Source organism: Protopterus annectens, chromosome 11.part0 (genome assembly GCF_019279795.1).
Source record: "Protopterus annectens isolate FY-2018-M chromosome 11.part0, PAN1.0, whole genome shotgun sequence".
Taxonomy (NCBI): domain Eukaryota; kingdom Metazoa; phylum Chordata; order Ceratodontiformes; family Protopteridae; genus Protopterus; species Protopterus annectens.
The window spans coordinates 1378346995-1378374691 of record NC_056745.1 but is presented as its reverse complement, the minus strand read 5'-3'; the positions used below and the strand labels follow the sequence as shown (position 1 = coordinate 1378374691).

General features: G+C 41.8%; 2 protein-coding genes across 3 annotated transcripts in view; both read left to right on the top strand.

The window, feature by feature from the left end:
* The window catches only part of MEST, a 425711-nt gene that overhangs the window by 12230 nt on the left and 385784 nt on the right, over positions 1–27697 (top strand). The window lies entirely within an intron of this gene.
* Positions 24437–25006, top strand: LOC122815076 (keratin-associated protein 4-3-like). Its single transcript, XM_044087320.1, has one exon. The coding sequence runs from the start codon at positions 24437–24439 to the stop codon at positions 25004–25006; it is 570 nt and encodes a 189-aa protein (XP_043943255.1).

Below are 27697 nucleotides of genomic sequence, written 5' to 3'. Positions count from 1 at the left end.
CCCACCTTTTCCCGTAACTGGTCTAGTCCAGATACAGAGTTGCTGTATCCAGGACTGTTGGTAAGCTTCTGAGCCCCCCCTAGCCTTTCTGTGTTGGAGGGTAGACTTCTAGTTTATCAGTGGGAGTGGTAAGCACTCGGTATCCTATACCACAAGAGGAGTAGTTTCTGTCCCAGAAATTCTTTCTTAAAAGCTGTCTCAGGTTTCAACTTTCTGTTACCTAAGAAGTTCAGTTGTGAGAGTGTTCTGCCATTTCACACTGAGCTTATTGAAGGAAGGACACTGAGGAAACTCGGAGCTATAATATATAACATTAAGTATCCTGTTTTTTGTTTATTTTGTTCTTTATTTCTTTGTTATTTATAGTACTTTGTGTACTGTGTATTTTACTAGTTAGTTTCACTGTGTGAGGTATTAACTGGAAATTGTCCACTTTTATTAAGCATCTGTTGGGTTGTTTGTTTCTGATAACTTGTCACAGTTAAACTCTTTTTTCTAGTGGCTCCTTTAGCTGTTTAAAACTTTCATTTAAAGGCTCACTGCTGCTTTTCAGCTGTGAGAAACATTTCTGCAGTTTGTTTCCTACCCTCCCTCCCTGTTGGTATAGTGTTTTTATAGTGGGTGGCTTTGCAGTTGCCCGCCCCTAGTGCAAATTTGATTTGGGACCCTCCTCCCAGTCTAGTGTCATTACCTCATTCTACCCAATACAGGGAGAACATTTGAGAAGGCCAATCAGCTTAGTTTCTGCTACTCCTTTCTTTCTTTCCTTTCTCTCTTTCCACTTAAAAAAAAAAATAAATATCTGCTTTTACTGTATTTGTGTTTCTTCCTACTTTATTTTGCTTTTGCGTCATCTTAAAAGTACTCAATTTTATTTATTACTGCTTGGTGTAACTCATTCTAAGCCTTTTAGTTTAAGCACTTGGGCTTCAGACCAGTTGTTTTACATTAAGAAGGTTTGTGGTCTGCACTGTAGTGGCAGGACAGGTAGCTTACATCCTTCTAAGTTGGGAACTGCTGATTGAGGGCTTAGTGTCTGTTATTCTAAAAGTGTATTAATTCTGGCTTAAGCACTTGGGCTTCAGGCCAGTTATTTTACATTAAGAGGGTTCGTGGTCTACACTCTTGTGGGAGGAGAAGCTGGACTCTGCCCTTCTGAGCTGGGAATTTCTGGTTAAAGGCTTATAGTGCCTGCATATTTGAACTGCTTCTTACTGAAATTGGTACACCTTGTTTGCTGTAGCATAGACTAGATCCAGGCCTGCTGAATCTAGCTTTGTTTGTATAACTTGTTGTTTGTTTGCTTGTTATTTCCCTGAAATGCTAATTCCACCTAAAACGCGCTTTTCAGCGCTTCTGTGGATCCCTAGTGATATCTACATTGCTTACTGTACTTGTTTCACTTGAAAGAAAGTTACTGTTTGTCGTTTTTGCATTTAAGTTACCTGGCACTTGCTCACTAAGTCAGCACTAAAAATTAAAAGTACTACACCCTCACAAACTCCCTTGAGTACCTTGCTCCCCATTGGCCCTTTTTTCAATTATAAAGGAATTCCCAATACTATTCTAGCATGTCCAAAGGTCAGTTGTCAATCTCCTCTCCGGTCCAGCTGGTGAATCTGGGAATCTTGAGGCAATGTTACAACTGCCTCATGTACACAGACAACCCTCTCCTCCTCCCAACAAATTCCAACACATGTGAGAGATGCAACCATATAGTCAAACTGGAGGCTAAGCTCTCTCAACTCAGTACTGGCGTAACCAGTCAGGAGGAGAAGGAAACCACACTTACTACAATTCCAGTCTCACATAGACCTACCACGACAGCAAACCAAACACATAAACACACAAAAACATACACGGAGGCTCTAAATAAAAATCTGCCTAAGCAGCAGAGACCACCAAAGCAGACATCCAAGCAACCGCTACCCCAAAACAAAACACGTGCAACACATAGCTCACAAAGCCAGTGTGCCGAACAGTCACAGCCCTTAAGGCTAAACAACACACCTGATACACTTGTAATAGGTGACTCTATCGTCAGGCACACTGACGTCCCGCTCACCAGGCTGATCAAGGAGAAGGTCACGGTGAGCTGCCTGTCGGGCGCTAGGATCCGCCACATAACACAAGCACTCAGGTCACTCCAAGGCAAGTACAAATATGACTCAGTCATTGTCCATTCTGGTGTGAATGACCTGAGACGCACTCCCTGGACTACATGAAAAGAGACATAGAGGAGCTCTCAGAGCATGTAGCCCAGGCCGTATGACCCTGACCTTGAGTAGCATCTTACCCTCACCAAGAATGATGCCACAATATGAAGGCAAGATGATCAATTTCAACAATTGGCTTAAGTATTGGTGTCATTCAAAGGGGATCCAATGCCTGTCAGCCTGGGATGACATGCTCGACAAGCCATGATGCTTCGCTAGGGATGGCTTGCACCTGTCACCCCTGGGCTTTTGGATATTGGCAAAGGCTCTTGCTACCCCCATAGTGCCTATTTTAGGCAAGGTTCAAAGGAGAAACCCACCTCCATAGGTATCACAAGGGATAAAAAGCTAAGAGTAATGCTACTCAATGCCAGAAGTCTAAACCTCAAGATGCACGCACTCAAAACTCTCCTTAGCATGGAGAACATCGATATCTGTGCAGTAACAGAAACCTGGTTCAAGGCTCCAGAGAGCACCCCAGCACTACCAGGTTATATCTCATACCATGCTTTTCGGCCCCAAAACTTGGACCAAACCACAAAAGGAGGGGAGTATCAATATTAAATCAAAGATACCCACACCTCCAGGTTGGTGGCACAGAGTGAAGCATCAGAGACTATCCATGTGCAACTAACAGTGGGTAAACTGCCTTCCAGTTTATAGCCTGCTACAGACCACCCTCCCAAACCCAGGAACCCCACTCAGCTTTCCTGAGAACACTGGAAAATATGAAGGTCTCTCCAAACACCATTATATCGGGCGACTTCAACTACCCAGACATAGACTGGGAGCATTACTCTAGCTCCAACACACTAGCCCAAAGGTTCCTAGAATTTATAAACTCAAATGCTATGGAACAACTTGTTACCACTCCCACAAGAGGGGAAAACATACTGGACCTGATCATCACCAACATGGGGACTCTATGCTCCAGACCAGAAGTGTATCCCTCACTGGTAAGATCAGACCATAAACTAATCTCACTGGATATTCACATCCCGACCCCACCCCCTGCCCAGAAAACTACAGTGAAAAACTTCTCTAAAGCAAATTTCACATTCCTCAAAACCAAGGTGGAATCCTTCAAAGCCCCTGGGCCTGTGGAGAATACAGCCCAGACCGCAGAATCCTTTATAAACGCATTCTATGAACACCTTCAGGAATGCATGGATCATGCAATCCCAAATAAAACCAAGACCCAATCCTCCAAAGGCAGATGTCCTGTCTGGTGGACCCCAGCCATAAACAAACTATACAATAGAAGGAGGAAGCTACTACATGATAGAGCAAAATCCCAAAAAGGGAAGGCATCTCTGATCAGTATTAGCAAAAAACTACGGGCACTCATAAAATCGTCTAAGGCCAGCTTCGAGAGAAAAATTGCACAGGACACTAAGGATAATCACAAGGCTTTCTTTAGTTATGTTAGGAACCTGGGTGGGAATTCCCAGATATGCTCAGAATTAGTCTAAAATGACAAAAAATACACTGAACCCACAGACATTGCCAACATCCTAGCTGACAGGTTCAGCGCAAACTTCTCCCCCCACCAAAAGGGTGAATATCTATCCCAGCAGAGTGCTGCCCCCCTGACATCTCAGATGCTCAGGTAAGAGCCGCCCTCTCCAAAGTATAAAACACAGCATCAATGGGACCAGACAGTGTCCCGGCTGCGTCTACATGAACTCCAAGAAGAGCTAAACCCAAACATAAAACTACTGTTCAATCTTAGCCTTACTACAGGATATGTACCCAAAGAGTGGCGTACAGCAACAGTGGTCCCTCTCCACAAAGGTGGTGCCTCAACAGATCCTGGAAACTATTGCCCCATAAGCCTGACTAGCTTGGTCTGCAAAGCTATGGAAAGGATAATCATGGACCTCATAAATAAAGATATTGGGGACCTACAGACATTGGATTCTACCCAGTTCAGCTTTGTTAAGGGCAGATCCTGCCTCTTAAACCTGGTCGATTTCTTTGAAACAGTCACCAAGGCCATTGACCAGGGGAAGGTGGTCCACACAGCCTACCTGGACCTCGCAAAAGCCTTCGATACAATACCCCACTGGCATTATAGATAAGCTCACCAGCTTAAATATAAACCCTATGTCACTAGATGGGTTGCAAACTGGCTCAAGGACAGAACCCACATGGTTAGAATTGCTGGAGCCATGTCATACTCCAAACCAGTTACAAGTGGCATCCCACAAGGCTCAGTCCTGGGACCTCTCTTGTTCGGTATATATTTCTCGGAGGTACAGGCAAACACGGAAGGACTGTGGCTGACCAAGTTCGCAGATGACTGCAAACTGGGCTCCATAATCGACTCTCCAGCTGACACAAGCATCCTCCAAAAGGGCCTCATAGAAACAGACAACTGGTGCCAGAGCCATGGCCTCAAGCTAAATGCCAAAAGTGTATAGTCATCCCTTTGGCAAAAACAAAGTGCCCACAAATTACCACATAGGTGGTAATCCATTAAGTACAGAAGAAGTAATTAGGGACCTGGGGACCCAAGTTGATAGCAATCTCTCATTTGACAACCACGTGGCCAAAGTGGTTAGAAAAACATTTTATATAGCCCACCTAATCATGAAGGGATTCACATCTAGATCAGGGAGGTCATCGTGCCTCTTTACTCATCCCTCATCAGGCCCATAATTGAGTACAATGCCCTTTTGGGATGTACCTTACCAGACACCTGCAGCAACTCGAAAGACCCCAAAGTACCTCACCAAGAGGATCAAAGGGCACATACAGATGCCATATGCTGCCCGGTTAAAGAAACTCCAGCTCTACTCAGTGGCATACCGCCTGCTCAGAGGCGATCTGTGCCTGGCGTATAAAGCCATGTCCAACTCAGAATTAATGGACATGCTGCACCTCAGAAAATCCAAATCCCATCGAGCTACGCTCGAGAGACTTGAACCTCAGCACTGAAATAAATAGGACATGCTGGAGGGACAGATTCATAACCCAGAGGCTCCCTTCACTCTGGAATAAAATCCCAGTCCAGGTTAGGCAGAGTCCCTCATTGACCCTCTTCAAGAGGAATCTTGATGAGTGGATGGGAGATCGTAGGTTTACCCCGGGTATCACTTCTGTGTCGCTGTTAGACAGAGGCACAGTATACTAACCTCGAAAAAGGGCATAGCAAAATTAATTTAAAATGGGTGGCAAAAGCCAAACACACTCTGTCTAGGCTTATAAATGCCCTAGGGCAGATAGCCTAGTATGAACCTATGTAGTTTATTGGCCGTTTGGGTAGTCTTCCATCTCTTTCAACTTTCTGGTTTAAAAGACTGCGTTTGCGCTTGTTTCCTGCCTTTCCTGTAACTAGCCTAGTCCAGGTACAGATTTGCTGTATGCAGGACTGTGTGTAAGCTTCTGAGCCCCCAAGCCTTTCTGTGTTGGAGGGAAGCCTTATAGCTTGCCATTGGGGGTGGTAAGTAATAGGTAGCCTATCACAAGAGGGGTGGTTCCTGGCCCAGAAATTGCAGCTTATTGGCCGTTTGGGCAGTTGTTTCCATCTTTTTCAACTTTCTGGTTTAAAAGCCTGTATTTGCGCTTATTTCCCACCTTTTCTGTAACTAGTCTAGTCCAGATACAGAGCTGCTGCATCCAGGACTGTTGGTAAGCTTCTGAGCCCCCCAAGCCTTTCTGTGTTGGAAGGTAGCCTTCTAGCTTATCAGTGGGAGTGGTAAGCACTAGGTAGCCCATCTACCACAAGAGGAGTGTTTTTTTGGCCCAGAAATTGTAGTTTGACCATTTGGGCTTAGTTTCTGCTACTCCTTTCTCTCTTTCCACTTACAAAAAAAAAAATTATCTGCTTTTACTGTATTTGTGTTTCTTCCTACTTTATTTTGCTTTTGCGTCATCTTCAAAGTACTCAATTTTATTTATTACTGCTTGGTGTAACTCATTCTAAGCCTTTTAGTTTAAGCACTTGGGCTTCAGACCAGTTGTTTTACATTAAGAAGGTTTGTGGTCTGCACTGTAGTGGCAGAACAGGTAGCTTACATCCTTCTAAGTTGGGAACTGCTGATTGAGGGCTCAGTGTCCGTTATTCTAAAAGTGTATTAATTCTGGCTTAAGCACTTGGGCTTCAGGCCAGTTTTTTTACATTAAGAGGGTTCGTGGTCTGCACTCTTGTGGGAGGAGAGGCTGGACTCTGCCCTTCTGAGCTGGGAATTTCTGGTTAAAGGCTTATAGTGCCTACATATTTGAACTGCTTCTTACTGAAATTGGTACACCTTGTTTGCTGTAGCATAGACTAGATCCAGGCCTGCTGAATCTAGCTTTCCTTGTATGCTTGTTGTTTGTTTGCTTGTTATTTCCCTGAAATGCTAATTCCACCTAAACGCAGCTTTTCAGCTCTTCTGTGGATCCCTAGTGATATCTGCATTGCTTACTGTACTTGTTTCACTTGAGAGAAAGTTACTGTTTGTCGTTTTTGCATTTAAGTTACCTGGCACTTGCTCACTAAGTCAGCACTAAAAAATTAAAAGTACTACACCCTCACAAACTCCCCTTGAGTACCTTGTTCCCCATTGGCCCTTTTTTTCAATTATAAAGGAATTCCCAATACTATTCTAGCATGTCCAAAGGTCAGTTGTCAATCTCCTCTCCGGTCCAGCTGGTGAATCTGGGAATCTTGAGGCAATGTTACAACTGCCTCATGTACACAGACAACCCTCTCCTCCTCCCAACAAATTCCAACACATGTGAGAGATGCAACCATATAGTCAAACTGGAGGCTAAGCTCTCTCAACTCAGTACTGGCGTAACCAGTCAGGAGGAGAAGGAAATCACACTTACTACAATTCCAGTCTCACATAGACCTACCACGACAGCAAACCAAACACATAAACACACAAAAACATACACGGAGGCTCTAAATAAAAATCTGCCTAAGCAGCAGAGACCACCAAAGCAGACATCCAAGCAACCGCTACCCCAAAACAAAACACGTGCAACACATAGCTCACAAAGCCAGTGTGCCGAACAGTCACAGCCCTTAAGGCTAAACAACACACCTGATACACTTGTAATAGGTGACTCTATCGTCAGGCACACTGACGTCCCGCTCACCAGGCTGATCAAGGAGAAGGTCACGGTGAGCTGCCTGTCGGGCGCTAGGATCCGCCACATAACACAAGCACTCAGGTCACTCCAAGGCAAGTACAAATATGACTCAGTCATTGTCCATTCTGGTGTGAATGACCTGAGACGTACCTCCCTGGACTACATGAAAAGAGACATAGAGGAGCTCTCAGAGCATGTAGCCCAGGCCGGTATGACCCTGACCTTGAGTAGCATCTTACCCTCACCAAGAATGATGCCACAATATGAAGGCAAGATGATCAATTTCAACAATTGGCTTAAGTATTGGTGTCATTCAAAGGGGATCCAATGCCTGTCAGCCTGGGATGACATGCTCGACAAGCCATGATGCTTCGCTAGGGATGGCTTGCACCTGTCACCCCTGGGCTTTTGGATATTGGCAAAGGCTCTTGCTACCCCCATAGTGCCTATTTTAGGCAAGGTCCAAAGGAGAAACCCACCCACATAGGTATCACAAGGGATAAAAAGCTAGGAGTAATGCTACTCAATGCCAGAAGTCTAAACCTCAAGATGCACTCAAAACTCTCCTTAGCATGGAGAACATCGATATCTGTGCAGTAACAGAAACCTGGTTCAAGGCTCCAGAGAGCACCCCAGCACTACCAGGTTATATCTCATACCATGCTTTTCGGCCCCAAAACTTGGACCAAACCACAAAAGGAGGGGAGTATCAATATTCGTCAAAGATACCCACACCTCCAGGTTGGTGGCACAGCATGAAGCATCAGAGACTATCCATGTGCAACTAACAGTGGGTAAAACTGCCTTCCAGTTTATAGCCTGCTACAGACCACCCTCCCAAACCCAGGAACCCCACTCAGCCTTCCTGGGAACACTGGAAAATATGAAGGTCTCTCCAAACACCATTATATCGGGCGACTTCAACTACCCAGACATAGACTGGGAGCATTACTCTAGCTCCAACACACTAGCCCAAAGGTTCCTAGAATTTATAAACTCAAATGCTATGGAACAACTTGTTACCACTCCCACAAGAGGGGAAAACATACTGGACCTGATCATCACCAACATGGGGACTCTATGCTCCAGACCAGAAGTGTATCCCTCACTGGTAAGATCAGACCATAAACTAATCTCACTGGATATTCACATCCCGACCCCACCCCCTGCCCAGAAAACCACAGTGAAAAACTTCTCTAAAGCAAATTTCACATTCCTCAAAACGAAGGTGGAATCCTTCAAAGCCCCTGGGCCTGTGGAGAATACAGCCCAGACCGCAGAATACTTTATAAACGCATTCTATGAACACCTTCAGGAATGCATGGATCATGCAATCCCAAATAAAACCAAGACCCAATCCTCCAAAGGCAGATGCCCTGTCTGGTGGACCCCAGCCATAAACAAACTATACAATAGAAGGAGGAAGCTACTACATGATAGAGCAAGATCCCAAAAAGGGAAGGCATCTCTGATCAGTATTAGCAAAAAACTATGGGCACTCATAAAATCGTCTAAGGCCAGCTTCGAGAGAAAAATTGCACAGGACACTAAGGATAATCACAAGGCTTTCTTTAGTTATGTTAGGAACCTGGGTGGGAATTCCCAGATATGCTCAGAATTAGTCTAAAATGACAAAAAATACACTGAACCCACAGACATTGCCAACATCCTAGCTGACAGGTTCAGCGCAAACTTCTCCCCCCCCCCCCACCAAAAGGGTGAATATCTATCCCAGCAGAGTGCTGCCCCCCTGACATCTCAGATGCTCAGGTAAGAGCCGCCCTCTCCAAAGTATAAAACACAGCATCAATGGGACCAGACAGTGTCCCGGGCTGCGTCCTACATGAACTCCAAGAAGAGCTAAACCCAAACATAAAACTACTGTTCAATCTTAGCCTTACTACAGGATATGTACCCAAAGAGTGGCGTACAGCAACAGTGGTCCCTCTCCACAAAGGTGGTGCCTCAACAGATCCTGGAAACTATTGCCCCATAAGCCTGACTAGCTTGGTCTGCAAAGCTATGGAAAGGATAATCATGGACCTCATAAATAAAGATATTGGGGACCTACAGACATTGGATTCTACCCAGTTCAGCTTTGTTAAGGGCAGATCCTGCCTCTTAAATCTGGTCGATTTCTTTGAAACAGTCACCAAGGCCATTGACCAGGGGAAGGTGGTCCACACAGCCTACCTGGACCTCGCAAAAGCCTTCGATACAATACCCCACTCGGGCATTATAGATAAGCTCACCAGCTTAAATATAAACCCCTATGTCACTAGATGGGTTGCAAACTGGCTCAAGGACAGAACCCACATGGTTAGAATTGCTGGAGCCATGTCATACTCCAAACCAGTTACAAGTGGCATTCCACAAGGCTCAGTCCTGGGACCTCTCTTGTTCGGTATATATTTCTCGGAGGTACAGGCAAACACGGAAGGACTGTGGCTGACCAAGTTCGCAGATGACTGCAAACTGGGCTCCATAATCGACTCTCCAGCTGACACAAGCATCCTCCAAAAGGGCCTCATAGAAACAGACAACTGGTGCCAGAGCCATGGCCTCAAGCTAAATGCCAAAAAGTGTATAGTCATCTCCTTTGGCAAAAACAAAGTGCCCACAAATTACCACATAGGTGGTAATCCATTAAGTACAGAAGAAGTAATTAGGGACCTGGGGACCCAAGTTGATAGCAATCTCTCATTTGACAACCACGTGGCCAAAGTGGTTAGAAAAACATTTTATATAGCCCACCTAATCATGAAGGGATTCACATCTAGATCAGGGAGGTCATCGTGCCTCTTTACTCATCCCTCATCAGGCCCATAATTGAGTACAATGCCCTTTTGGGATGTACCTTACCAGACACCTGCAGCAACTCGAAAGACCCCAAAAGTACCTCACCAAGAGGATCAAAGGGCTCATACAGATGCCATATGCTGCCCGGTTAAAGAAACTCCAGCTCTACTCAGTGGCATACCGCCTGCTCAGAGGCGATCTGTGCCTGACGTATAAAGCCATGTCCAACTCAGAATTAATGGACATGCTGCACCTCAGAAAATCCAAATCCCATCGAGCTATGCGCTCGAGACTTGAACCTCAGCACTGAAATAAATAGGACATGCTGGAGGGACAGATTCATAACCCAGAGGCTCCCTTCACTCTGGAATAAAATCCCAGTCCAGGTTAGGCAGAGTCCCTCATTGACCCGCTTCAAGAGGAATCTTGATGAGTGGATGGGAGATCGTAGGTTTACCCCGGGTATCACTTCTGTGTCACTGTTAGACAGAGGCACAGTATACTAACCTCGAAAAAGGGCATAGCAAAATTAATTTAAAATGGGTGGCGAAAGCCAAACACACTCTGGCTAGGCTTATAAATGCCCTAGGGCAGATAGCCTAGTATGAACCTATGTAGTTTATTGGCCGTTTGGGTAGTCTTCCATCTCTTTCAACTTTCTGGTTTAAAAGACTGCGTTTGTGCTTGTTTCCTGCCTTTCCTGTAACTAGCCTAGTCCAGGTACAGATTTGCTGTATGCAGGACTTTGTGTAAGCTTCTGAACCCCCAAGCCTTTCTGTGTTGGAGGGAAGCCTTATAGCTTGCCAGTGGGGGTGGTAAGTAATAGGTAGCCTATCACAAGAGGGGTGGTTCCTGGCCCAGAAATTGTAACTTATTGGCCGTTTGGGCAGTTGTTTCCATCTTTTTCAACTTTCTGGTTTAAAAGCCCGTATTTGCGCTTGTTTCCCACCTTTCCTGTAACTAGTCTAGTCCAGATACAGAGCTGCTGCATCCAGGACTGTTGGTAAGCTTCTGAGCCCCCCAAGCCTTTCTGTGTTGGAAGGTAGCCTTCTAGCTTATCAGTGGGAGTGGTAAGCACTAGGTAGCCCATCTACCACAAGAGGAGTGTTTTTTTGGCCCAGAAATTGTAGTTTGACCATTTGGGCAGTTTCTCCATCTCTTTCAACTTTCTGGTTTAAAAGCCCACATCCACGCTTGTTTCCCACCTTTCCTGTAACTAATCTAGTCCAGATACAGATTTGCTGTATTAAGGACTGTTTGTAAGCTTCTGAGCAGTGCCAAAGTCTGTTCTTCAAATTTTCCCTTAGATCTGGTAGTTCTCTCCTCTCCTGCACTTTTACTAGCTTGTTAGTTTAGCACTTTACCAGACTTCTTGTAGCAATTATTGTAGCACACAAAAGTGCTACCAGCACTAAATGTTCTTTAAGGAAACAGATATAGTATTTATTATTAATGCCCGCCCCTCCAGGCATGTCTAAAGGTAATTTCCCTGTGCTTTCTCCTATTAACCTGGTGAACTTGGGCATCCTAAGGCAATGTAGCAACTGCCTCATGTACACTGACAACCCTCTCCTCTTACCTGTCAACACTCAGACTTGTGAGAGATGCACTTGTATATCCAAATTGGAAGCCATGCACTTTCCAGCCAAGACCGGAATAGCTGGTCAAGAGGAAAAGGTCCACACTTGCACCACACCACATGGAACACATAGCCCTCCAGAACACACACCAGCACTGCCTTCAGATAAAAACACAAACCACACACCCACCTTCACAGAGGCTCTCAATTAAAATCTAACCAAACAGCAGAGACCTCCAAGGCAGAAACGCACTCAACTACCACAGCACAACACTAATCACGAGACACATAACTCTCCTAAACAGTGTGCCACTCAACCAAAGCCCCTGAGGCAAAACAGCATGCCCAACACACTAGTCATAGGTGACTCAATAGTGAGTCACACCGATGTCCAACTCACTAGTTTGAATAAGGAGAAAGTAACAGTCACCTGGCTGTCAGGCGCCAGGATCCACCACATAACGCACACACTCAGGTCCCTCAACAGCAGGTACAAATATGACTGTCATTGTACATGTGGGTGTGAATGACCTGAGACATATCACCCTGGACTACATGAAAAGAGACATGGAGGAGCTCTCGGATTATGTAGGCCAGGCGGGTATGACCTTAGCCCTGAGCAGCATATTACCATCACCCAGAATGATACCACAGTACAAGCAGAAAATGATTGATTTCAACAACTGGCTAAGTTTCTGGTGTCATTCTAAGGGGATCCAGTATCTTTCTGCCTGGGATGACATGATTGACAGATCTCGATGCTTTGCCAGAGATGGCCTGTATCTGTCACCCCTAGGGTTCCAGATACTGGCCAAGGCTCTTATAGTGCCTTTTTTAGGTGTTGTTCCAAAGACCAAATTACCACTGTAACAGCTACAAACAAATGCAATTTGAGGGTCATGCTGCTCAATGCTAGAAATCTAAATCTCAAAATGCACTCGCTCGAAGTACTCCTTAAAATGGAGAACATCGACATTTGTGCTGTAACAGAAACCTGGTTCAAGGCAGCAGAAAGCACTCCTGCACTACCAGGCTACAACTCATTCCACACCTTTCAGCCCCAGAACTTGGACCGAAGCTCCAAAGGCGGTGGTGTTTCCATATTCATAAAAGATGCGCACACCTCCAGACTGTTAGCCCAACATAATACATCTGAGATACTTAAGAGGCAGCTAACATTGGGTAAGACAGCAATTCAGGTCGTAGCCTGCTATAGGTCTCCAGCCATGTCCCAAGATTCACACTCCACATTCCTAAGCACCCTGGAGAATATTAGGGTCCAACCTAACACTCATACTGGGTGACTTCAATTACCCCTCCATTAACTGGGAAAACTACGCATGTACCAATACACTTGCCCAATGCTTTCTGGAATTCATTAATTCCAGTGCCCTGGACCAACTCTTTTACCCCCACTAGAGGTAGCAACATCCTTGACCTGATCATTACTAACATGGGCGACAGTTGCTCCACACCAGTAGTCAACTCCGCCCTGGTTAGATCTGATCACAAGCTAATCACCTTGGAAATCCACACCCTCCCACCCCCCAACAAAGGTAACCACCATGTAAAAATTCTCCAAAGCTAACTTTGGGCTCCTAAAAACAGAGGTGGCTAACTTCACGACACTCATGCAAATGGAGAATAGTTGCATGACCGCCATATCATACACCAATGCACTGTACAAACATGTACACAAATGCATGGATCTCACCATACCCAATAGAACTAAGATGCTCTCCTCTAAAAAAAAGGAAGCCAATCTGGTGGTCCCCTGCCATAAACAAACTCTACAACAGAAGGAGGAAACTGATGCAGAATAAGGTGAAGTCCCAAGACTGGAAAGACTCCCTTATCAGCCTCAGCAAAAGGTTGAGATCCCTCATCAAATCCTCTAAAGCTAGCTATGAAAACAGAATTGCAGCAGATAGTAAAGACAATCACAAGGCCTTCTATAGTTATGTAAACAATCTCCATGGCAATGCCCAGATTTGCTCTGAGCTGCTGCACAATGGTATCTCCTATACCGAGCCAACAGATATTGTAAATATACTGGCGAACAGATATCAGTGCTAACTTTACCCCTCCCCCCAAAGGACCAATCATAATACCAGTAGATTGCCAGGCACCCAGTATTACTGCTGCACAGGTTAAAACAGCACTGTCCAAGGCCAAGAATACAGCTTCTATGGGACCTGACAGTATCCCTGGCTGTGTTCTATATGAACTACAGAGTGAACCGGCACCTCATCTGTGTGCCCTGTTCAATCACTGACTCACCTTGGGCTTTGTCCTCACCGAATGGTGCACTGCTACAGTCATTCCTCTCCACAAAAGAGGAGCGACTACAGACCCAGGGAACTATCACTCCATTAGCCTGGCAAGTCTGATATGTAAAGCTATGGAACGCATCATCATGGACCTAATGAACAAGGATATAGGGACTCTCCAAACTCTGGATCCTACACAGTTTGGTTTTGTGAAGGGCAGATCATGCCTGCTCAACTTGGTTGACTTCTTTGAGTCAGTCACTAGAGCTGTGGATGAAGGTAAGGTGGTTCATACAGCCTACCTTGATCTGGCCAAGGCCTTTGATACCATTCCCCACTCAGGAATCATAGAGAAACTTACTAAGGTAGGCATCAACTCCTATATCACTAGGTGGGTTGCAAACTGCCTCACAGATAGAACCTACAGTGTCAAGGTAGCTGACTTCAAGTCAGACTGCCGACCAGTCATGAGTGGAGTCCCACAAGGTTTGGTCCTGGGTCCTCTCCTGTTTGGTATCTATTTCTCTGAAGTCCAGGCCAACACGAAGGGACTCTGGCTGACAAAGTTCGCAAATGATTGCAAGTTGGGAGCTATTAACTCCCCAAGTGATGCTGACATCCTACAGAAAGGCCTCAATGAGACCAACGACTGGTGTCAGAACCATGGCCTTAAACTCAATGCCACAAAATGTGTCTTCATCCCCTTTGGGAAAAACCTGGTTCCCTTGAATTACCACATTGATGGTAGTCCACTGAACACAGAAGGCATTATAAGAGATCTGGGAACACAGGTTGACAGCAACCTCTCTTGACCACCACGTTGCCACTGTGGTCACAAAGTCCTTCTATGTGGCACATTTCATTACTAAGGGTTTTGCATCCAGGAAGAAAGCAGTCATTGTTTCCCTCTACTTTTCCTTGATTAGGCTAATCATCGAGTACAACACCCCATTTAGCATGTACTTCACTAGACACCTCCAACAACTGGAGAGGCCACAAAAATACCTCACAAAGTGGATCCTAGTCCTTAAACACTTGTCCTATATAGGCAGACTCAAAAAACTCCAACTATTCTCTGTCTCATATCGCCTACTTAGAGGCAATCTCTACTTGACTTACAAAGCCATGTCTGACCCACCTGTGTTAGGAATGCTGCATCTAAAGAAATCACAATTCCTCCGCACCACAAACTCCAGAGACCTCAACCTCACTACCACAATCAGAACATGCTGGAGGGACAGGTTCATAACCCAGAGACTGCCCATGCTATGGAATAGACTTCCTATACATGTCAAGCAGAGCACCTCACTGGCCCTCTTCAAGAAAAATCTTGATGAGTGGATGGGAAATAAAAAATTCACCCCGGGGATCACTCCAGTGGCCCTGCTCGACAGAGGCATTAGGAACTAAGGTTGGGTGGCACGATGCCAGGGTAATCCTATGGGCTAGGCTTGTAAACACTCCAGGGCCATTAGCCTAGTACACACTTATGAACCTACGAAGCTAAGCGAAGTAAGTATGGGTCGATGGTTACTGAAGGCTTGGTAGGGTAGCAATGGAATTGATCTAGGGGGAATAACGGTAACAAAAAGTTCAAGTAGTAAATTCGTAGTCAATTTTTACCAGTTATATGACTAGGCCTAATTGGGACATTTACAAGTTGATGCAGGTTGTTTTCTGCAAGGAAATATTGCCTACCCTGTACTTCCCACAGACAGAGGTAATTTAAGGAGGCGGTGTCACTAATCATTGTATCAATGCCTGCAGTGCTCAGCTCTCCTGGTTTATGTATCGCACTTTGGTAGTGGAGCTTTAAGAAGCAACTTTATTATTCCTTCTAAACAAGCAACGCCTTGGCAAAATGTCTTAAAAGCTTCTAAAACATTATCAAACATTCATTCTTTTAATAATATTATCTATAATAAGTAATTAAATATCCTGTTAGGTTGAAAAATAGTCAAGAGGGCAGCAGATTTATAAAGTGCTCAGGGCATATAAACCAATTCAGTATGAACTATATCTAACCATAACTATTGAATAACAAACACTTTCTCAACAAGTCATTGTTTAAGCAATGAGGTTGCAAGTTACCATAAACAAAAATAACCATGCTTCCTTCTTTAAAAGCACCTCATAAACATTTTAAAAGAAGTCAGGGTTATGATGCATATACATAATTAAAAAATAAATCTTTTGGATTCTGATTTTGTTTTCCATAGAAATAATAATTCTACTGGATTAGTTAAGGAGATATTTTGATGTCCTTACTGTACTCTTTCCTTCTTTTTCTAGTTTGCCTTTTAAGTTTGCTCTGTACAATATTTAATACAAGTGCATCTGAGATCTCACACAACAGCGTTTTGTTATCAGTTACAACTTCCTTAGGCCTTAAAATGTAACCCATTGATAAGAAACTCCAAATTAATATCCAGATATCTACAAGTAAAACAACCCTTATAGCCTTAATTATTTGTTCTTCATTATCATTGCTATGTGCATAATCCTGTCATCAATACTTAAAAAATTATTGTAGATTTTCAAATTAAGATGGCTCAGTGTGTCATCTGATGATAGGTAAATGTTTCCTTTAAAATAATAAAAGAGAATATATATATATATGTATGATTTCACTTAAGAATCCTGAAATATCACAATCCTGAATTTCAAAATCCTGAAAACTCAAAATCCTGAATTTCATAATTCTGAAAACTCAAAATCCTGAATCCCAAAAGACTGAAAACACACAGGATACATATACTGACTATAGACAACACAACCCATATTACATTCCACCAAATATAAGCAGGGGGGCAAGCCCCCCTGCACCCACCATAGCCCCCCCATACCCCCTGCTACTTAAATACATCAACTCCAAGACTGCACTTCACTACACTATCATGAGTTATGTTGTAGTATAGCAAGTTAAAAGGGAACATTACTAAGGTTACAACAGGCAGTCATGAAACATGTGATGGTATGTTTGCCATTGTTTTCTGTGGAGTGCAATCTTGGAGTTAATGTATTTAATTAGCAGGGGGTGTGGGGGTGCAGGGGGGCTTTCCCCCCTGCCGATACTTGGTGAAAAGTGCTTTCCTTTCTCTTGTATGTGTTTCTCTGTTTCCTTGTACTGGATTATTGTCATTCTTTGTGTCCTGTACGTTTTCAGTCTTGGGATTCAGGATTTTGGGTTTTCAGGATTTTGGGCTTCAGGGTTATGAAGTTCAGGATTGTGATATTTCAGGATTCTGCAGTGAAACCATATGTATATATGGATCTACTTCTAAACCTCGGACCTCATATAAATCGAACTTCATTTTCGCGAGAGGAAAATTGTGAAAGCTGAAATACCAGAATGGTGAATTTTTCCCAGGCTAAGTAAACAATTACAAATGGGAGTACAATTTTGTATTGAAATGTGAATATTCTCATATGTTAGTCCATACCCTCATTATTTGGATGATTTATTTATTTATTTTGTGGACAGGTGACTATCAACCTTGAAATGCTTTTTGTATTACTTGGGATCTGGTACCAACTTTCTTAGATTTTTTTTATGACTATTCTTTGGATGTAATCAATTGTCTTGATATCAAAATATATAAGAACATATACATGAACACATTTAAATCTTATTTAGTAGGAAATCCACCTTTATCAATTCATACTTGTACTATAACAGTAATTATCTGAGATGAATTTGTGTCTTTCGGCTTTTCCCCGGTTAGGGGTCACCACAGAGGAACTCCGGTCCGCTAATGATTGGTAGTTGATTTTTACATGCCGAGTTACCAGCCCTGATGCACAACCTTCAACGAAGGTATGCCCATTCATGCATATCTCCACAAATAAGACGCTCTAGCTGAGAATCAAACCGGACAGCGTCTACAGAATGTTGTTAAGGGGCAGTTTGTAAGAGTTTCATGATTGGTGTCTGATGACATGGCACTTCATAGGATCATAGGCAGTTACTAGGCTATTGGCCCTGAGGCCCTTACAAGCCGAGCCAAGAAATGAATCCATGTTCTGACAAGACAGGACCCGATGCCCCTGTCCAGCAGGGACAGAGGTTGAATCCCAGGGGTGTATTTTCTGTTCCCCATCCAGTTATCCAGGTTGTGCATAAAAAGGGTTAATGAGGTACTCTACTTGACATGGAGAGGGAATCTATTCCACAGAAGGGAGGAGTCTCTGGGACACAAATCCGTCCCACCAGCAAGTCCTATTGATGTCACAGACCAGGTTGATATTGAGCATGCGGGTTACTCAAGTGGAGCTAGACTTGCAGAAATGCAGTTCGATCAAGGCGGGGTCTGAGATCGCTTTGTATGCCAGACAGAGGTCACCTCTGAGGAGTCGGTATGAGACTGAGTAGAGGGACAGGGCTTTTAGCCTGTTTATGTAGGGTAGATGTTTGAGGCCCTGGTTTCTCCTGGTGAGGAACCTCTGTAGTCTGTCCAGCTGCTGCATGTGCTTTGTGAGCTACATACCGAAAGGGGCATTGCACTCAATAATGGGTCTTATAAGGGAAGAATACGGGGATGTTATGACCTCCTTGTCCCTGGATGACATACCCTTACTAATGAGGTGGGCCATGTAGAAAGCTTTCCATATAACAGAGGCAATATGCTAGTCAAAAGTCAGTTTGCTATTAACTTGGGTGCCCAAGTCCCTCATAACTGATTGCATGCTTAGGACCTTGTTATTGATGTGCTAATTTGTCGGGACGTCACTTTCCCCAAAGGGGATGATGATGCTTTTTTGGCATTCAGTTTGAGGCCATTTTTCTGGCACCAGTTATTTGTTTTGGTGAGACCTTCTTGGAAAATGTCCACATCACTAGGGGAATTGATGACAATGTCCAGCTTGCAGTCCTTGACACTTAAACAGTTGTTCATAGACAGCAATATCCAACTTCTTTAATTGACAGGATAATACAAGAAGTTACTTCTAAGAGGATTGATGTTTTCCCCTATTTTAAGGAAACCAATACACTATGAAGTAAATAAAAATAATAAGGAGGAATGTGTTTACCAATGCCAGTGGACAATTATGACGGTCAAAATATTTTTTATAAACACTAGAATATATTTTATTATTTTGATAGGTTAACAAATAGATTAAGGGCAAAACACATTTATTTTTAAGGGTGGTTTTAACATCTAAAATTAAGCACCTCAGCTCCTCCAGTGAACCACCAAGATGCAGCCGGGGAAAAGGTTATATAAAAGAACGAATGATATGCAAGTAATAACCAAAATGCATTTAATAATCTAAACACTTTTACCCTTTATTAATGACGGTTCTTATGCTACAGTAGAAGGCTATGACAAGACTCTAACTTGCCTAGGCATTTGTGCCTGCAAAACAAGAATGGCAGTATATCTAGCAACCTGTAGCTCATGCCCTGCATTCTATATAGGAGAAACAACCAGAACACTTAGAGTGAATTTATGTACGTGTTTATGAAAATAAAGAAATGTAAAAATACTAATGCATTATACAAACACAGCCTTGAATGTTCAAACATTAAAAGATTCTTGTTCTTTGTAATAAACAGAGTGTTTACAAAAGACAGGGGAGGAAATGAACTGCTTCTTGAATGAAAATAATTACTTTGGCAGTTACGGTTAGATGCAATAAAGAAACAGGGGCTAAATGATATGATTTATCTGAACTGTATTCGTAAAGAAAGGGCAGCTAAATTGTAAACAGAGTGTATATAGTTTTTAACATACTATATCAATGTATTGTTTTTGAAACAACTTTTCTAAAAGTGGATGTGCACACTTGATGTCTTTAAGAAAGACTTGCTGTTAATTCATGGTTACCTAGTTTTTTTAAGATGTATTTAAAACATGTGAATGCATGTATTTTGTATCTCTGGGGAAGCCTTTAGGTAGATGATGAAAGCACTTAGATTATTAAATGAATTTTGTTTTTACTTGCGTATCATTCGTTCTTTTGGAATATTGTTAATTGATACTTTATTGCCCGTCTGTATCTTGGTGGTTCGCTGGAGGAGCTGAGGTGACTAATTTTTGTTTTTTTGCTCGCTTTTGTGCAACTGTTACCAGGTTACAAGTTTCAGGAAGTGAGGTTGCAGCATCTAGCTCTGTGTTCCACTGTCCGTAGTTGGCAGGCTGCATTTGAATTTTTAATGGAGGTGTCGGAACTGAAGGAAGTGAAATATAGAAATTTACAACTAGATAATATTTACTTGACGGAATGTATAAAATCCAAATGAGTGCCAAGAGGATTAAGATTTTGTAAATACCCTGTGGATATTATGGTTAACACCCGTGTATATTGTGAACTAATTGAATTGTTTGATAGAACAGGTATAAAATTAATGAAACTTTTAATTGTGGGCAATCAACATAAAATCCAGCTCCTAGAAATAGAAGTGTTACAGCTTAACAGCAGTATTGAATCTGATCCATCTTTTCTCTCATACAAACAAGAATACTTGATGATTTTTAACAGAGTGGACAATATGGTTAAAAAGAACAAAATGAGAAAGCAAAAAAAGCTTCTTAGAGATGAGCAGGAATATGATGAACAGCGTGCTTATCCCAAACCAAAGCGTTTCATTAACAGCAAATTATTTAGTGCATTCAATGAAGGGCAAGAGGTTGATTTATTAATTAAACACCAGTCCTTTTATCCCCAATGAGACAAGAACATTTGATCATTTTAAAAATGGGGAATGTGTGATCAATGAACAGAGTCCATCCTTTAGGCATGCCCTTCAAAGTCCTCCTTTTGGGAATCACCAGATTAAATCTCCCAAATCACTGAGACATACAAGGAAGGGACAGAACAAAAAGAAAAACTTAATGGGACATTAATTGACCTTAATGTGTTTTTTTATAATCTACTGTGCACTATTGTTGTTAAGGACGGCTTCAAAGTCTTTAATTATAGTAATTTGTACTTAAAAACATATCATGTTTATTTAAAAAAGGATTCACATTTATTCCTACATTTAATCAAGACTGTGTTAATGTATTGGTACAGTTTAAATTAAACTATATGCTAGTTAAATTTGACAATGTTGTTTGTGAACAACCCCCATCCCCAAATACACACTACTTACATTGAAGAGGAAGAGTACATTTATGCCCTCTAATTATCTTACTGTGTCAGTATTTGAGAGAATATGTGAAAACAATTTGGGAGGCTTACTTAAGAGTACAAAAAATGTACAGATAGCGTAACCCCTCAAGAAAGGGAGTTGTTGGTCCAAATTAAAGGTAACAAAGACAATCGAGTTATGAAACCAGATAAAGGAGGAGGTGCACTTATAATGGACTTTTTTCTTTTATGCTATCAAAATGTTAGATTTACTTAATGATGTTACTACCTATAGACAGCTATCTAGAAATGAAATTACCATAGCATATGCTAAAACAGATTATAGCCTGCATGATTTGGTAATTCAACGTTGTATGTCCAATGATGTTCTTGAATTGGTTAGAGTGGGCAAACCAACTATTCCATCAATATTTGGCTTACCAAAAGTCCACAAGAATCCAGAAAATCCCCCCTTAGACCAATAGTGGCAGCTAGCAGGTCAGAAATGGAGCCTCTTGCTATATATGTTGACATTCAGGTTAAAAATTTGGTTGAAAAAGAAAAACCTTTTACATGACTCTTAGCATTTGTTACAATTGTTGAAGTGCACTCATTTCAAAGAAAATGTCATTTTTGTTACTGTTGATGTGGCCAATTTGTTTTCTTTTATTCCACATGACTTAGGGTTGGAAAACTTCAGTAACATGTTAAAGGACAGTTCCAAGTTCACCAGTGAAATCTTTTTTTTATTGTAGAGTTTTTGATAATAGTATTAAAAATCAATTGTGTTTAGTTTGATGGTGAATTTTACTGTCAAGTGACAGGAATTGCAGTGGGACCAAGATGTGCTCCAAGTTATGCTAATCGTGTGCTTGCAGATCGGGAACACAATAAAGTGTTTACTTCACAAACTTCTAAAAAATAGTTAGATACTTCAGGTTTTTAGATGATATCCTGATTTTGTGGGCTGGAGATATTGTGAGCTTTGAAGAATTTCTGGTAGAACTAAATGCTTCCAGTTTTTTGACATTTTCATCTTCTGTTGACAAAGATATTAATTACTTAAACATTACCATTTCTAAGGATTGTGTCTTTAAGAAATATGTTTCTAACATATATAGGAAGGACACAGTTTCAAACTTATTGTTACACTACCAAAGTTGTCATCCTTTCCACCAAAAAAAGAAACCTAGTTAAAAGGCAAATGGTCCATCTCTCTAGATTAGTTTCAGAGGATGTGGCATTTGAGGTTGAGTTAGTAAAACTATGTAGGATGTTTCTTGAGAGAAGTTACCCTGACTCGTTAATTGAGGAAGTTAAAGTAGAGATACTTAGTGGAAGGAAAGAGAAATCTTTTCTTTTTTAAACAATATAGACACAGACAGAATCAAATTTAGTGGTATTGCACAACAATAAAAACGCAGATAAATTAGGTGCTGTGATAACTGAATACAACTATCAAGCACCTTTACTTATAAAAATTTACAAAACACATAGGATGTTGTTTTTATGAAGGAACATAAATGACTATTGGGTACTTTTCCTAAAATTACGTACAGTAGGGTTGAGAACTTCAAAACATTTTGAAAAGAACAACCATACCAACAAAAGAGCTAGTCAATCAAAAATGATGAAATGTGGCTTTTGTAAATATCGTAAGTTTATTAATGACAGTCCTTATGCCATTGTAGAAGGCTGTGACAAGACTCTAACTTGCACAGGCATTTGTGACTGCAAAACAAGAATGGTCGTATATCTAGCAACCTGTATCTCATGCCCTGAATTCTATATAGGAGAAACAACTTGAACACTTAAAGAGCGAATTTATGTACATGTTTATGAAATTAAGAAATGTAAAATACTAATACATTATACAACCATCCTCCTAGAATGTTCAAACTTTAAATGATTCTTGTTCTTTGTAATAGACAGTTTTTTTTACAACAGTCAGGGGAGGAAATGACAAACTTCTTCTTGAACGAAAAGAATTGCACTCGGAGTTACGGTAAGATATAACAAACTTGACTAAACAATATGATTTCTCTGAACTGTATTCTTAAAGAAAGGGCAGCTAAATTGTAAATAGATAGTGTATATAGTTTTTAACATGCTGTATTGATGTACTGTTTTTGAAATAACTTTTTTAAAAGTGGATGTACATACCTGATGTCTTTAAGAAAGACTTCCTGTTAATTAATTCATGGTTCTGATAGGTTACCTAGTGTATGTAAGATGTATTTAAAACATTTGAATGTATGTATTTTTTTATTTCTGAGGAAGGCTTTAGGAAGAGGGTGAAAGTGCTTAGATTATTAAATGCATTTTGTTTTTTACTTGCGTATCATTCTTTCGGAGTATTGTTAACTGATACTTTGTTGCCTGGCTGCATCTTGGTGGTTCACTGGAGGAGTTGATGTGCTTAATTTTTGATTTTAGCTTGCTTTTGTGCAACTATTATCAGGTTAGTGGTTTTAACATCTCACAGAGCTTGGAATATGAAAATCAAGGTTTTTCTGGGCATTGCATATATGGCATATTCCTTTGTGGAACATGTAAAGGCACCAAGATTAAACAAATCTGTATAAATTAATAGCAGTTTGAAAAAGAAGAGCAACATATTTGCTTGATGTATTTTATAGACTTTTATCACAGGTGGAATTTTTTCAGTATTTGTGTTAGCTTTTTTATCGCCATGTATTTTAACTTGATGTATATAGTTCTATATGTTTACACACTTTATCATTCTGAACAAGTCTTTGAAACTGGAGAAGAAAATTACATGTGAGAGCCTTTATTTGTGCCTGAAAATACATACTGCCTTGTCCTGGTAATGTCATGGCCCTTATCAGAACCTCAGAAAGGCCATACCGGATATCACCTTTCTAGAATGACCCATTATAAGGCCCTGGTAACTGTTCCCTGAACTATCTGTGAAGGTGATACAGCATGATTTTGTGCTCCTTCATGTGCTAGGTATTGGTTTATTGCATTTGGGCCTCCCATGGCTAGAAAGTTTTACTACTGCAGGATCAGTGCCAAGATGGTGTCCTCTGGTAAGATGCTCTGCCAGTGGTGGTTGAGAGTCATTACGGCTCACTGTGGGTGGCAATCACTGCCCACAGTGAGTAGTAGCAGAGTAGCATATACCTTCTAACTCTGATGTGGAGTGTACACCCTACCAGGGCCTCTGTAAACTGCCTTGAATGTATCCTGGCCTGACAATACCGACAATATGGGCATTGTTGGTGACACTGGAAAGCCTCTGCATGGAGGTGCAGTGAAGGCAGTGTGTGATCCCATAGACTGTATAAGACCATCATAATTGGGTCCCTCCCTGGACTAGATGCCTCATGGAGCTGCTGCTAGGCTGCATGACATGTACTTGAATGCCATGCAACACAGCAGTCAGCACCATGCCAGACTGTGCAGTAGCAGATTGCTCCATGCTGGAATGTACAGTAGCAGATTGCTCCATGCTGGAATGTGCAGTAGCAGATTGCTCCATGCTGGAATGTGCAGTAGCAGATTGCTCTGTGCTGGAATGTACAGTAGGATATTGTTCCATGCTGGAATGTACAGTAGGATATTGTTCCATGCTGGAATGTGCAGTAGGATATTGTTCCTTGCTGAAATGTGCAGTAGGATATTGTTCCTTGCTGGAATGTGTAGTAGCAGATTGCTCCATGCTGGAATGTGCAGTAGCAGATTGCTCCATGCTGGAATGTGCAGTAGCAGATTGTCCTATACTGGAATGTGCAGTAGCAGATTGTTCCATGCTGGAATGTGCAGTAGGATATTGTTCCATGCTGGAATGTGCAGTAGGATATTGTTCCATGCTGGAATGTATAGTAGCAGATTGCACCATGCTGGAATGTGCAGTAACAGATTGTTCCATGCTGGAATGTGCAGTAGCAGATTGCACCATACTGGAATGTGCAGTAGCAGATTGTGCGTGGATGAATTTCTGCATGTATGTTGATTAATCTCAAGTACCAAAGACATGTCATGCCAAGTGTGACGTGACATTTCTGGGCAACCCTGAAAGGATGTGCTGTGGTAGTTTTACTTGCATCTGATGCAGCAAACTCATCTGCTGTGGTGGTTACAAGGGCAGTATTGCTGATGCTCTTAGCTGTGGGAGGACCCTCCCTGCCCATGAGTGGTGAGTACTCCAAATGTATAGCAATGGCCTCATCTCCAAGTATGGCCATACATTCTCCCTTTATTGAGAGACCTTTAGCATGCACTATCCTGTAAATATGTCACCATTGCACCATTCTGCCTTGTGAATAAACAATATAGAAATATCAAAATAAAATTACATGAGGCCACATGTGCACTGTGGCATATGTTCCAGGAGTGTTCATGCAGCATCTGAAGTACAGTGCTAACATGCTTCCTTCTGTTATCTTGCCTTTGCTATACTCTTGATATTCCTGTGAAGACAAGTAAGCAGTGGGACAGTATGGTCAGCCTACACTCTCTTTAAGTGCATTACTACTTAAGTGATATGTCATACTAACTGGTGTATCTCCTACTGAGATATGTGGGGGTTGGCCCATCCTGGTACTGACATCCACACCTCCAGGGATTGCCACTGTACGTGTTTCCCAATTCAGGGACAATGGGAATTCACCATGTCCATCAATCCATTGTGTTTTCATCTTGGTATGACCAGTTGTGTCGGTGACATAGTTATGATACTGCTGCAGTGTGAAATTACTCATGCCTGCAGAACAGATATCACAGATCACTGAATGCTGTTTGTGCTGATGTATAGGATGGTCAGCATCCCCTTCTCCAACAAGCATGGTCATCTCCAAGGGGTCCTGGGTACCTGCTGTAGAATTTATATATAATTGGCAAGGGTGGGGGGTGCAGAGAGTGAAGTCCCTCCTTCCACAAACATTGTTTTAGTCATTTTGATTTTTGTAGTTTCAGATTTTGAAATCTTTAAGAAATGTCGCTTCTTTTTTAATTTCTCCAAGTATTTTGGGTTTCTAATAACATGACAGGAATGGACCCCATTCCTAAGTCAAAGTACGATTAAAGTTCATGAAATTAGCATTGTTTCACTCTTTGATGTTAGCTAAAAGTGCTCTTTGCAGCACCCGCAATGTCCCCAGTAAGGACTCCTTCTGCAATTCGTATGGTGTTACATGAATTGGTAACATATCTAAATATGATTGTAAAGTCTTTTTTATAAGACCAGTTACTCCTACTACTGTTGGAACTGTCTAGGTATCATTCTTCCACATGGCTCTCATTTCTGCCTGCAGATCAAGGTATTTTATGACTTTGTATCTCTCTATACACAAGACACTGTAGTCACTAGGTGTGGCGATTTCAATGATCAATGTTTTCTATATCTTTTGAACTGTTGGTATTGGGTGATCCCATGTGATATAAACTAGATCATTTTCTATGATTTTTTGTGGCTTATGTTTCCAGTATTTTTCAACCACTTCAATACCATAACAATACCATAATGTTTGCACAATCTCCAGTGTAACAGTCTCGCCACATTATTATGCCTTTCAGTATATAGTCCCTCTGCCATTAGTGCGTCGCAACCAGCAACAAGGTGTGTGACTGTTTCCAATTCGGTTTTACAAAATCTACATATGTCTGTTTCTCCCACATGTTCAATGGACTTTGTAAACCAGCCTGTATGTAGCCCACTATCTTGGGCTGCCAATATTAACATTCCATTTCTTGATGTGAATTCACCTCTGCTTAACCATTCCTGCGTTTGTTCTTGAGCAACATGAGGCTCTTCCAGAAGTTTTCTATACTTGCAACTATATTTATGTTTTTTCCACATTTCTTGCCTTCTCATCTGGTCCTTCACCTTATATTCTTTCTTTTGTTTTTTAGCACATTCAGTTGCTGCCTGGTTTTTATCCACTTCTGGTCTAATTGCCATTCCTGTTTGACGTTGATATGCTTCTGCTAAATTAAGCAGAGATGTCATCTTAGATTTAGTCTCCTCATGTTTCAAAACTTTCACTACATTTGGGTCTTGTGAGGTCAGCAGATATGTGTGGAGTCCCACGATTGCAGATCTATACATGTAATCAGTTTCAAGGAGGCCCATCACTCCTTCAGAATGGGGAATATATAATCTTGGTATACACTGATTTTTATAAATCATTTGGTGAGCATGAAGCATCCTTCTTGTTTAAATATCCAATCTATCCAACACTTTTTGGGGCCAGTCAATCACTCCAAAATTATAAGTTAGGACAGGAAGAAGAAATTGATTTATGGCTTGGATCTTGTTCCTAGATGTCAATGCTGTTTTCAGGATTAATTTAAGTCTTCTAAAGTATTCCTTACTGAGCTTTATTCGCATTTGTTCATGTTTTATTGCTGGTCCTTCATTAATTCCCAAGTATTTATACACTCCCTCTTGCTCAAGTTCTTTTATATCACATTCTTGTCCCAAACTGTTGTTTTCCTGGTGCTGCAGTTTTCCTTTTTTAAAGGTTGCTTTTGCACATTTATTAAGACCAAATGACATTCCAATATCATCTGAAAAGTTTTGACAACCTGCAGCTGTGCTTTCAGTTCCTCATCTGATGAGCTTATACAGTTTTAAATCATCGACAAAGAGAAGATGAGAAGTCAGACTGTTGTTTTCTAGAAGCCAAATTGTAGCCATGGCCTAAACT